Source organism: Jatropha curcas, chromosome 6 (assembly GCF_041381405.1).
Source record: "Jatropha curcas cultivar XTBG-Jc1 chromosome 6, XTBG_Jcur_1.0, whole genome shotgun sequence".
Classification (NCBI taxonomy): Eukaryota; Viridiplantae; Streptophyta; class Magnoliopsida; order Malpighiales; family Euphorbiaceae; genus Jatropha; species Jatropha curcas.
Window position 1 is genome coordinate 10,669,718 of NC_143156.1, and position 13,307 is coordinate 10,683,024.

The 13,307-nt window shown below is 31.4% G+C and overlaps 1 protein-coding gene across 3 annotated transcripts; it reads left to right on the top strand.

Annotated features, from left to right (window-relative positions):
- The first annotated feature begins 223 nt into the window (after nucleotides 1–223).
- Nucleotides 224–4,711, top strand: LOC105647969 (YTH domain-containing protein ECT4). 3 transcript variants are annotated; one of them, XM_012234195.4, is made up of 9 exons: nucleotides 224–467; nucleotides 944–1,020; nucleotides 1,110–1,269; nucleotides 1,423–1,496; nucleotides 1,618–2,160; nucleotides 2,608–3,201; nucleotides 3,287–3,499; nucleotides 3,604–3,750; nucleotides 3,937–4,711. In XM_012234195.4, the coding sequence occupies exons 1-9, from the start codon at nucleotides 440–442 to the stop codon at nucleotides 4,168–4,170; spliced, it is 2,070 nt and encodes a 689-aa protein (XP_012089585.1). In that variant the 5' UTR covers nucleotides 224–439; the 3' UTR covers nucleotides 4,171–4,711. The 3 variants fall into 3 exon arrangements, with proteins under 3 accessions (XP_012089585.1, XP_037493164.1, XP_012089587.1); XM_037637236.2 differs by having other exon boundaries at nucleotides 947–1,020; XM_012234197.4 differs by having other exon boundaries at nucleotides 953–1,020.
- The last annotated feature ends 8,596 nt before the right edge of the window (nucleotides 4,712–13,307 follow it).

Sequence of the window (13,307 nt, forward strand, 5' to 3'; positions counted from 1 at the left end):
TTTTTTCATTCTCAAGGATTAAACTTTTAATCTTTTATTTAAGAAATGTGAGTTCTTTTTTAACAAAATAGTTTTAAGAAAAGATATATATATATATTAAGGATGATAAAAATATAGGCTATGATGTTTATTTATGCAATAAGTTAAATTAAATGATACAGTAGACAGGTGTGGAAGTCTTTAGAATTTGCCAAGTAGGGTCCAAAAGAAAGAGAGCCGTGGTTGTATTTGAATCATCACTTTTGAGTGAACAAAACCCTCTCTCCTAAAACGCCAAACCAAAACCCAAACCCAAACCCAAACCCTAATCCTTGGCGGCTGTGAAATCTTACGTTGTCCCCTTTCCTCTCTCTAGCCGCTCTAAAATCCTATTTCACCTTCATTTGTCGGAGATTTAGGGTTTTATCTATAAGATCTGCAATTCAATTATTACCTTCTCATGGCTACCGTTGCTCCTTCCACTGAAGGTATCCTTTCTCTATTTCCTGGAGTTTCATTTCTGGATTTTCATTATCTGTTTTGATATGTGCTTTTAGAATCGATATCCAGTCTGTTATATTGGTTTTTTTTTCTTTTGACGCTCTTGTTCTACTAGATATTGTTTTGTAATCGTTGTGGAGATCTATCTTTTCTGTTTAATCAGTGTATGTTTCGTTTTGCAAATGGATGCCATAATTCACTCGATTTAGTTTACTGGTTTCTATCCTATATGTGGCTGCAGGAGTTATTTCATTGGCGACTGAAACTATTATTGTTTTGATTTTGTTTTTGTTAGATATTTGATATGCAATCATTCTCTTTTCGATGTAACATGAATTTTATGATCTGGGCTTGAGGGATACTTAATCTATGAAGAATTTTGTGGACTTTATTAGTATGTCTTAATGATTGTGTCCCAAAAGCATGTAAAATTCGTGGTCCTTTACGTTTTTCCTTCCTGTAGAAGCTGCAGAATTGTTGCAGACTTTGTCCTTAGATACTCAAACAAAGACTTTGGAAATTCCTGAGCCCACCAAGAAGGTAATTTCAATTTTTGCTGATCATCAAAGTTGAGTTAAAGTTGCACTTAGAATTATTGATTTGACAGTTGGTCTCTGTCTATTGGGTAGACTTCTGTTTACCAATATGGTGGTGTGGAGTCGGGTGTTTCAGCAAATGGTCAGATCCCCTCAGCTGAGCGGTCAGTGACACCTTTTCTGCCTGATTTAATGGATCCAACGATGTGCTACCTTCCTAATGGTTATGCCTCCCCTGCCTATTATTATGGAAGTAAGATAATCAGTTTAAATTTTGAGTTATATTTTACAGAGGCTTCTTTAAATTCAGTATGAGGTCCGATTGTTCAGGATCCTTAATAACCAGATTAGTGACGTATGCTCTGTAGTTTAGAAATTTTTTTGATATGATTGTAAATTCTTGCAGGCTATAATGGGAGTGGTACTGAGTGGGATGACTATTCTAGATATGCAAATACTGATGGTGTTGAGATGGCATCTGTAAGTATGCTTGGTGAAAATCTAATGTCCATAGCAGGTTCTCTGAGTTTGGTTTATTTACTTTGGTCTTTCTTACCTTAAAGTCGCAGTGCTCTATTTAAGTGCTTATTTCATCTGGCAGGGTGTTTATCCAGACAATGGGTCTGTTATGTATCATAATGGTTATGGATATGCACCTTACGGCCCATATTCACCTGCAACTTCCCCCGTTCCAACGCTGGTCAATGACGGCCAACTATATGGGCCTCAGCACTATCAATATCCTCCTTATTTCCAACCGCTGACACCAAATAGCGGGCCATTCACTCCTAGTCAGGAACCCTCTTCTCAAGGGGATCTTTCTTCCACAACTCCCCCTGACCAGAAGTCTTTGCCTGCAGAAGCCACTAAAGGGAATTCTAGCGGAATTGTCAGTGGTGCAGGAATAAAGGGAAACAATGGCTTAGCTCCTATTAAATCAACATATCAAAATTCATTGCTGAATTCAAATAATACAAATGGAAGGGGTATTTTGCCAGGGGGAGTGCCTACTTCTGGTTATCAGGATCCAAGATTTGGCTTTGAAGGGAAGTATAGAAGCACTGGTATGGCTTCTTCCTTCATGAAGGCTAATAATGTACCATCTTCAAGGAACCACAATTTCCGCCAAAACAACAATTATATGGTATGAAGAAATCTTTTTTTTTTTTTTTTTTTAAATTTATTTTTGTCTGTTCTAAATGATAAAGGTACTTATGGTTCTTATTTATCTGGCTAAAAGCGTTGCTAGATCCAGTTGGTCACTACACAGCTTGAAAATTTGCCAAAATGCCCAAGTTATTACTTGTTTTACATATTCTTGGTCTACATGATGTCAGAATCTATATCTTCTGAATTGCTTCAGCCTTTATTGAATTGTGTGCAATTTATTTCGTTATCATGTTGATAGTAAACAGTAGATTATTAACTGGATTTTTGCTACTGCTTCACTTAAATCGTGTTGTATTTGTCATTTGTATTATTTGCTGTGGCTATAGATAAGTCCGTGTTTATGAATATATGGTGATTGACATGAAAATTCTTTTTTTGGCTTAACATCTATACTTACAATGATATTACTTTAACCATACAGGGTTTGCATCATCCTGGTCCAATGTCTGGGGTGGGATCAACTCATGGATTCATAAATGGGATGTACCCTAACAAGTTTTATGGTCAATATGGAAACACTTTTAGATCTGGTATGGATTTTGGATCTACTGGTTATGATTCGAGGATAAATGCAAATGGGTGGCTCACTGGGGACAGCAAATATAGACCTAGAGGGCGAGGCAATGGTCACTTTGGTTATCGCAATGAGAGTGTCGATGGTCTGAATGAACTAAACAGGGGACCAAGGGCTAAGGGTTTTAAAAACCAAAAAGGTTTTCTACCTGTCACATTAGTTGTTAAGGGGCAGAATGTATCACCAATTGAAACTGTTAATGAAGCAAAGGATGAGACACATTCTATTCCAGACAGGGAACAATATAACAAAGCAGATTTCTCTGAGGATTATGCTGATGCCAAATTCTTTATTATCAAGTCTTACAGTGAGGATGATGTCCATAAGAGTATAAAGTATAATGTCTGGGCAAGCACACCAAATGGGAACAAGAAGCTTGATGCAGCATATCAGGAGGCTCAGCAGAAATCTGGCAGTTGCCCTGTATTTCTTTTCTTCTCGGTAAGCATGTAGATTCAATTGGCTCTTTTACATGTTTCATCACTATTCTCGGTTATAAGGTGTTTTCTTTTGCTTTTTCGTCTAGGTAAATACTAGCGGACAATTTGTTGGCCTTGCGGAGATGGTAGGGCCAGTTGATTTTAACAAGAGCATGGAGTATTGGCAACAGGACAAGTGGACTGGCTATTTCCCATTGAAGTGGCACATTGTAAAGGATATACCCAACAGCTTGTTGAAGCACATTACCCTTGAAAACAATGAGAACAAACCAGTAACTAACAGCAGGGACACACAAGAGGTATTCATACCTTTCCCTTGTCAGCTGAACAATTATCACCATCCTATTTCATGTTCTTTGTTCTGAATGTTTTTTCTGAAATGAACTTGTGGGGGATGTTGTAGGTTAAGCTAGAGCAGGGGCTTAAAATGATCAAAATATTCAAAGAACATTCTAGCAAGACATGCATTTTGGATGATTTTGGATTCTATGAGAAGCGCCAGAAGATAATTCAGCAGAAGAAGGCTAAACAACAGCAGTTCCAGAAACAGGCAAGACTTGCTTTGTCCACTAGTTAATATTGCAATTTATTTATTTATTTTGTGTTCTATTTTCTTAATAAACTCTGTTATGTTGTTTAGTGAGCTTGTATGGTAATTGACTGCGATTTGCTTTTATGTAATGTGAATTTCCTATATTATAAATGTAATCTTTTTTGTACTTTCTAATGCATGCAGGAATTGGAAGGAAAGCTTGAAAATGAGAAGAAAGAAGTGGCAAATGGATCACACAAGTCACTGGAGGTTGTGAGTGATGCGACCCAGGAATCCCTTTTAATTGCCCATTCCATTGGGGACCTAAAGCATGCAGAGAATGGGTCAGTTGTAAAAGCTGGAGATGACTCAAAGGCAAGTAAGACACTTGCCTCAGAGACTTGGAAGGTAGCAAATGGGATTGCCAATGGTTGCTAGCTCTTACAACCCCCCAGCTATATTGGATTAATTTAAGGTTTATCTGACATTTGTTGCTCGAGTAGAATGCTGAGCTAGTTGCTATCAATGCTTCCCAAGCATTGGGCCACTGTTGTAGAGCTGATGCTGCATTAAAAGCTGCAATATTATCTGAAGGGATGGAAAGCGTCTTGAGATTCTTCAGTTACAGTGAGGTTTGGTGGGCTTCTTAAATCAAAATTATTTATTTATGGTTAGAGTTGGCTGCTGATAGGTTTTCATTCTCTAGAAGTTTGGGTTTAGTGTTTCTTGTTTTGTTGCCTTTGTATTCTTATATGATGTCTATCATTTCTAGTTTTCTTTTCTTTATAGTTTCTATTTTACTTGCATGGCCTTTTTGTGCCTTCTGACAGTCCTGATAGTTTACAAGGACCTGTTTATTCACATATGTAGAGAGCTATAAGCAAAAGGTGGGAAAGCTTTTCAAATACATAGTTGACTGAAAGTAGCTTTTTGTTTTTGATTGATCAATGTCACATTGCTTACTATACTTGTTCGGTAATTTTGTGATCTCCTTGATCTGCTTGTTTGCATTTTGAATGTCTTTGTTGGATATTTTGAATTTTGTTCTTGCTGCATGCAAATTTTGAACTTGGGAACTTGACCGAAGAAGTTCATGATTTATTTTGGGATAGATTACGGTCTTAGCAAGCCTTTCTAGCTCCCATAGACTCATGGCAGGAGGTATTTCCTTTTACCAGTGGAAAGGGTTTATGCGTTGTTTTTTAATCCAATAGATTTAAGTTGTTCTCTTTTCATCGACTTCTGCAGTGGTTGCTTTAATTATTAGTAGATATCCTAGTTAAAATGATTGCCTAAAGCTTGTAATGTGAATGAGGATATTTAAATATAAATAAATATGTTAACTTATTAATTTATTTTTTCAGAAACTACTTTTGGAAGTTTATTTCACATGCTTTTAGTCTGAGGGTGATATCTAGGTAAGCGACTTTAACTGTATGTATAGTTAAATCTAATCTAATTGTGGGTTGGTCAAATCATTTGTAGTTTAAGGATTGGGGATTATTATTGCAGGGCTGCAAACATAATCCAAGAAGCAAGGCTCTTCTCTTCAGAAGAAATCAATTCTTTGTTGTATTGCTTCAATGGAATCAAGAGCCCTTCTTCTTGGATTATGCTGAAACTCGATTTTCCAGCAATCCAAAATTCTTTTTAATATTTTATCATTCTTCTTGGTACTCCTTGCTCAATCTCAGAATTATGTAGCTCTCAATCTCACTAATTTTCCCCTTGCAAATTCAGTCCTTCAATTGTGTGAAACTATGCAGTTTGTGTTAGAGAGAGATTATTCTTATAACTCACCACCAATTCTTATTTTAAGCTACACGCCCAAAGTACAAAAGTGGACAAAATTGTCAATTTGTGTCAAAAGTTTTAAACTGAGAGTTAGATGGGGTAAATTCAGCTTTATTCTTTAATGGAATGGCTTCTCAATTATTGAATATTATATTTATTAGACTAAGAAAACAGAAATATTAGCAGCTCAAGCTCAAATAGAAAAAGAAAACTCGAAAATATAACCGGTGTATTTTTGTGCTCGTGCAAATGTCCCTGCAAATTCAAGAAGGTAAAATGGGGTTACTACAAATTTTAGTTCAATGGTAACCAGGAATGCTTCCTTTGCATTTCTGAGAAACAACCAAAGTGTTGGTGGCATTATCAAGCTCGAAGAATGAGAAGGCTTTTTTCTTTAACTTCATTGTCTTCAATTAATGGAACCAACACTTCATTAATTAGCTTTACCTATGCAAGAAAGGCCGTTAAAAGCCTTAATGAGAAGTATTCCTGATGATCATTATTGGTATTGACCTCTGCAATGGAAGATTCAATGCAGAGTGCTTCATGAAGAGAGAGAAGCTCTTTTGAAGTCAACGGCTGGAATCTTGGGTTGAGGATGGGGACTGCTGTGAATGGTTATGGAGACTATCTTCAAAAATCAGCCTTTGTTGATAAGGTCAGTGAATCTTTGCTCAATTTGATACATTTGAAATATTTGGAACTGAGAAACAGTAATTTGGAGGAACTCCATTTCCTAAATTCATTGGCTCTTTGGGGAGCTTAAGACACCTTAACCTTGCTAATGCTGGATTTGAGGGAATGATTCCTTATCAACTTGGAAATCTCTAAAATCTGCAATATCTTAATCTCTATGGTCTTTTGTTTGAACCTTATGTTGAAAATTTACATTGTCTTATTGGTCTACCGGTCTATCTTCATTAGAATTTGGAAAAAGGTTTAATTTGCATCCTAAATTTGGGTCAAATATACAAAGAACCCATAAATGAACTTTTGGATAAAAAAATCCGCAAACTTGACATTTTATTGCATTTAGGTCAATTTTTCACTAAGGATTTATATGTGTACAATACAGTCAACAATAAGAAATAAATGAATTAAAAATTATTTTTCTCTAGTAAATAGTAACAGCAACATCTCCTTAGCCAAAATAACCAAAGCTGAAAACTATTTTTCATGAATTAATATCTGAAACATAATAAATAGTTGATGGATTCATAACCTGTAACATGTCATATTTATTGATCAACTTCTCTACCTTGGTCCAGAGTTGTTTCTAAGAAAATTTCTAACATGTGAAGGTTTTTCCAATCTTCCCTCCATCAAAATGAGGTTAAGGTAAATCACCAATTTCGATTTTCTAACTTCAAACAACTAGCTTTTGCGATACGATTCTTCCAAAGTCATAATTATTGATATCAAATCCAACTACGCTATCTTATTGTAATCGGGCAATGGCAAGCGGGTTGTAATTTCATTAGCTTTTCAAGTATTCCCTATTTACTTGCTAACCAACAAATGATCACTACCCTATTGCAATGAAAAAACACATTTTGGTTTTTCATGCATGTGCAGGGACAAAGTGTAGCACCGTTAGCCTGAGTCTGAAACACCGCTAATGTCTAATTCAAGCTAACTGTGTATAACAGTAGAAGAGTATACGAAAGAGAAAATATAAAAGTATCTTCATTTTCTGTGTACTGCATAAAGCACGCCTCATATCCCAAAACACACTAGTCCAAACTCCGTAAAAGGTGTGGAAACTTAACACGGTGGAAGATAAACTATGTTCATGCTAGTAAACACATATTGCCATCTAAACCGAAATAGGCATAGGTCACAATGAGAACATAAGATACTTATCGGTAAAACAAAAAATACAAAATCTAAGCATCACATATTGCATTATATCCAAATTAAATTTGAAATTTATGCAGATTACTTTGGGATAAAATGTACTGATTTCTTGAATTTTTGAAACATTTTGATTGCAAGTGATTTAGGTTATATAATACCAATCTCATGTCCATTCAGACCAATTAGTCAAATTGCAACCGAGGTCATAAATTTCTTGCAATTAATTTAAAATAATCAGCTGTAATTTTTTTTTTTTAAAAAAAATTCTTCTATTTTCTTGAGTTTTCTCAACAGCGAAACACAGTTAAAACCAATAAACATCCAATAAAATCTTTTTTTTTTTTTTTGTCTTTTGGAAAAGTTATACCGGGGCTAGCCATCATGGTGGTCACCTCTTTCCGCTCTTCCTTATTAATCGATTATAATATTAATGGAGATATGATACAAAAAGTTGCTAAAATATCCCAATTGAACGATTGATGAGTGAGGCTAGCCTGGACAAGCAATAATGGATATTTATGTGGTAGCAGAGGGCCTGATTGGTGGAGCTGAAGATGTAGGAAGTAAAGGTGGTCGCGACCAGCGGTGGCAGCAGCAGTAAGTTTGTGCTCTTTAGCATATTTTGGTTGAATCAACCAACCAAATTAGCTAAGCTTGGTTCAGTTTTAAACACACATGGTTCCAAATCTTGACTTCACCGTTATATGGAATACCATATGGCCAAAATGAATAATAATCATCATATGTGTGCTCATGTTCTTGCTTGTGATACTCGTGCCTATGCCAATATTGATTTTCATTGCCACGCAATTGGTTTAGATGCAGTCGTGCATTTTCTTCTACAAGGGGTTAGTGTCACTACAAAAAAAGTGAGAAAAGGGGACGGGAATTTGGGACAACGAATATTATTTGTCTCGAAAAGTCATAAGCCCTTGAAATTAGGAGACAATTTTAACAATTATCCCCTTTTATGATAATAACACACAAAGGGGACAATTTATATTTATTACGATAACTTACTAATATTTTAATTGGAAATTGGGATAACAGTTGTGCCAATAATAAATGATGATTTACGTCTCTAATACTAAGGACAAATATTATCCTTAATTTTGAGAACGACTGATGTCCCATAAGGGAGATGTGATGATTGGTATCTCCATTACTAATAACAACTATTGTCATAAATTTTGGGGACGATTAACGTCCTATATATGAGATACATTTTACATCTCATATACTAAGAACAATTATCATTATCAATTTTAGGGAGGATTGACGTCCTGTATGTATGAGATACAATTTACATCTTGTATACTAATGATAATTATTATCCTCAATTTTGAAATGATTGACGTCCCATATAGAGGGGATAATTTCTGACTCCTATATTAATAATAAGTATGCTATATATTAAAAAGAGAGAAATTAATTATTGAAGACATTGTTTGGTGTAATGGTTTACAAAGTTGACAGAACTCTTGAGTTAAACATGCTTGTTTAAGAGAAATCTTAGGATAGATGACTTTCTGAAAAGTTTTGTATTTCATCTATGAGATAATTTTGGGGACGGTTGACGTCCTATATAGAGCAGACAAGTATTGACCATGTTTTTAGATACAATTTTTGCCTAAAATTGAAGGAACGATATATGGCTTTTAATTTGAGGATAATTATCGTCCAACGGATAGGGGACGATTTATTATAAATTGTCCCCCTCTAAAATAGGGTATGCTCATTAAGGGAATGCTCACTGACGACGATATTAATTATCCCCAAAAGTATTGAGACGATGACCTCGTGGGAAGTTTTTTATTTCATCTATGAGATAATTTTGGGCACAGTTGATGTTCCATATAGAGGAGACAAATATTGACCACATTTTTAGATAAAATTTTCGTCTAAAATTGAAGGAACGATGTATGGCTTTTAACTTGAGGATAATTATCGTCCATCGGAAAGGAGACGGTTTATTATAAATTGTCCCCTGTAGACTAGAGTACGCTCATTAAAAGGGATGCTCACTGGGGACGATGTTAATTGTCTCCAAAAGTATTGAAGATAATTTTTTTAACTTAAGGGGACAATTTTGAATGTCCTCTAGTATACTTTTTTTTTAGTGAATTTGAAACAAGCCATTAAAATTTAACATCAACCAAATTATATAAAACATTATTTAAATTTTAAATTTTATACAAAAAATGTTTTCTAATTTTTTAATTTAAAATTATGTGAATTGCCCAACAAATCAGTCGAAGAACCATTCAAAATTGTCTTTTTTGGAACCGTTAAGGAACCGAAATCAAGTTTCCGATTCGATTCTAGTTCCATATTTTTTAGAGCCGAACTGTCGATTTTGGAATTGAAATCCGCGCTTCTGGAACCGTGTCCACCCTTAAATACAATTTCACATTTTACCTAGGCCATATCATCGCAACCCTATCAGCCTCTAACAAGTCTTTAAATAGACTAGAACGGCTGTCAATAATGTGCAAATCACGGCTGAATGTGAGGGCAGCATCAGCAGCTCCTCTATTGACTTCTCTATGGACTTTGTTGAGATTATTTTATATTATAGTTTCATACTTTTTATTTTTTATCACACAAACATAGTATCTTAGAATTTAAAATTAATACAATTACTAATTACTTGTAGAACAAAAAAAATTAAATATGTATTATCATATGTTAAATTTACTTTCTTTAACAAATTTAAATGAAATTGAATTATTAAAAAAAATTATTTTATATCTCCTGTTTGACATTAGAATGCATAATTTCAATTCGTTACTTTTGTAGTCAGATTAATATGAAGTCATCTATAAATGAATTCAAAATATGAAATTCATTTATAAATGTAAATGAATTATTCATGTTTGGTATGATTAATTTAAAACATATAATTTAATTGAATTGCACACAATCATGTATTGAACAAATTTATAATTAAAAATTTATTTGCTTTTATTTTCTAAAATATCCTTAAAATAGTATATCAATTATATTTATATTATGCTATATAATTTTTTATATGCTTATTAAAATAAATATATAAAATAAAAGGAATATTAGCAAAATTGTTGCATTTAATTTAGTGATAAATGGATATTTAACTTGAATCACTCTTATCAACATTAAGAAAATGCTAAAAAATATTAAAATAAAAGATGAAAAATATTAAGATAAAAACACAATAATAGGTTTCTAAAAAAAATAAAATTTTTAAAAGGTTTTAGTCAAGTTTGATAAAAATAAATAATTTAAAAAAGTGAAAATTTGATTTTATAGATAGAGAATGGTAGTCTTATCATAAAAGTTATATTGCTTATCCCTTATTTGGAATAAATGAATTTCACAAAATTTTATGTAATTCATTTTGAAATCCATTTTTTTGTGTTTGGAATGAAAAAAAAATGTAAATTTCAATTCTACGAATTTAATACCATGGAATTGAATATAAATAAACCAAATCCTATAAAAATAAGTGAATTTGTAAATGAATTTCACAAAACTAAGTAACCAACTTTTCATGACAAAATTATCCTTCTTCTTTCACAAAGTGAATTTTTCAATTTTTTGCTTATTCAACTTATTAATTTTACCAAAACTCCACAAAACCAGTTAAAATTTATTTTTTTTTCTAAGAAAATGTAAATACACTCATCATTTATTATTTAAAAAAAAAATCTGAGGCAACTAAAAACATTACTTTACTTAGCGTAAGGAAAAGAAAAAAAAAAGTGTAAGATAACGTTAACAAAAGTTAAAAACCAATATTTTATGCCATGTAAAAGAAAATGGCATGAAAATAATATGTTGATTAAACTGGATAAAATTTATTAATTGTGCTTCATAAATTATCATATATTAAAACTTTACTCTTAATCACATAATATTTAATTTTAATTATAATAATATTATTATGAAAAATAAATTATTAATAATTTTTTTCTCTTTGACGGGCACTATTATCATATTTTATTATATTTATTATTTGTTTTTGTTAAAATTATGTCAAGGATATGTTAGTAAATAAAGATAAATAAATTTCATTTAAGAATTTATTCCAAATATAGTTTTATAGAATTCAATTGAAATTTTTATTCTAAATTATGACATACCAAATATGAGAAATTCAATTGTAATGAATTTTAAGTGGAATTCATTTATAAATAAATTCTATATTTATAATGCATTTGTTCCAAACATAGACTTAGTTTGTGGAATTCATTTGAAAATTTCATCTATTTTTGTGGAATTTGATGTAGTCATGTCCATTTTTTTTTTTTTTCATTCTAAATACAAAAATATGGATTTCTAAATGAATTCTGCAAAATTTTGTGGAGTTAATTTGTTTCATACAAGGGGTTGAAGTTCAGTTGTCAAGGTTTAGATTTGTGAGATTCCATAGCTTTTCTTTTAAATTAAAAATTCAAATTATTATAGTTGATATGTGAATTTTACTAATTTCTGTCTCAGTTTCAAATGTTGTTTTTTATCAATTAAGTATCTAAATTGATAATTTTTTTTCAATTAAATACATTTAACTGAATTTTTTCGTTAAAAATTAAAATAATTTTACTTGTAAATGATATGACACTTAAACATACATCTCATTTATCTCTTCCATTTGTTTCAATTTCGATTGCCTTAAGTTTCTTATTTTTTCAAAAAAAAAAAATCTAAAAAATTCATAATTCTTTTTCATATCTTAAAACAAAATCAATAAAAATAAGAGAGAGAGATGATAATCTATAGAAATAAAAAATTAATGGTATAAAATAGTTCATTTTAACTTTTTGATAAAAAATTTCGTCAAATGCATTTAGTTGTAAAAATCTATCAATTTAGACACTAAAATAATTTAAAAAAAAATTAAAAATCACAAGTTTATGTTAACTTCATTTTATGTGCAAATCAATTTCATAAAAAAAAAATTTACAAATCATTTTTTATGTTTCTATTAACTATTAATTTATTATAAATATGTAGATCTACTAATTTATACTTAGAATTAAAGAGAGTGGAGTGCTACCTAATCTTAATATCCATCTCAAAACTGTTTATAATTCTTTTTCAAATACCCATATACCATACTCATATTCGGACTCTATTATTAGGGACTACTTAATCCGACATGAGGCTTCATTACAATTAAGGTTTTTCGTCTTTCCTTGCAGGTGCATTTAGTGAGAATCGAAATCGAGAGTTTGTCTCACGTGCCCAGCCTGCATTGTCAACTGAACCACAACCTGTAGATTATATAACATACTCATTTATAATTTCATTACTCATACATGTCATAAATTCATTTAAAATATCTCTTTAAGTGAACAAGACACCTATAAGTTTTCAATTATCCATATGTACTATTCATTTAAAATATCTCTTCAAAATATCTAAACTCATTTAAAATACACATTTCAGTATTCATAATAATTTTCAACTAATAAGTACTACTTGTCCATTGCTTGATGCAAATGCATTTAATGTAAAATAAAACTAGGAAAATCTTAAAAATTAAAAATAGATTTCAATTCATAATAACAAAATCCATAAATAATTCTTTAAAAAAAATTAAGTTCATCTTAACAGTATCAACATATAAATTTAAAAATTAATTATTATATTATCCAAATATCAAGTTTTGAGTAATGGTTATATGAAACTTTAAAACACTTTTTATTAATACTCAAACAAGATAAATTGAATACTCCAAAACATCCTTAGACTTCATTAGTTTTAATAATTATACTTATTCCTTTTACATTTAAAGTTCATTTGTGATGTTACCAATTTTGATAGGTAGAATTTAATCTAAATATAATCAATTTTATAAAATTAAAAATATAATTTTCAAATAAAATTTTCTTTGTATATTTAAAAGTTAAATTTATTTTAAAATTTCATAAAATTCATTTTAT

Excerpts from the sequence above, each read along its gene's own strand:
- LOC105647969 (XM_012234195.4), top strand. The coding sequence starts at position 440 with ATGGCTACCGTTGCTCCTTCCACTGAAG. Across the intron at positions 1,021-1,109 it reads TTCCTGAGCCCACCAAGAAG|ACTTCTGTTTACCAATATGG; the intron begins GTAATTTCAATT and ends TCTATTGGGTAG. Across the intron at positions 3,202-3,286 it reads CTGTATTTCTTTTCTTCTCG|GTAAATACTAGCGGACAATT; the intron begins GTAAGCATGTAG and ends TTTTTCGTCTAG.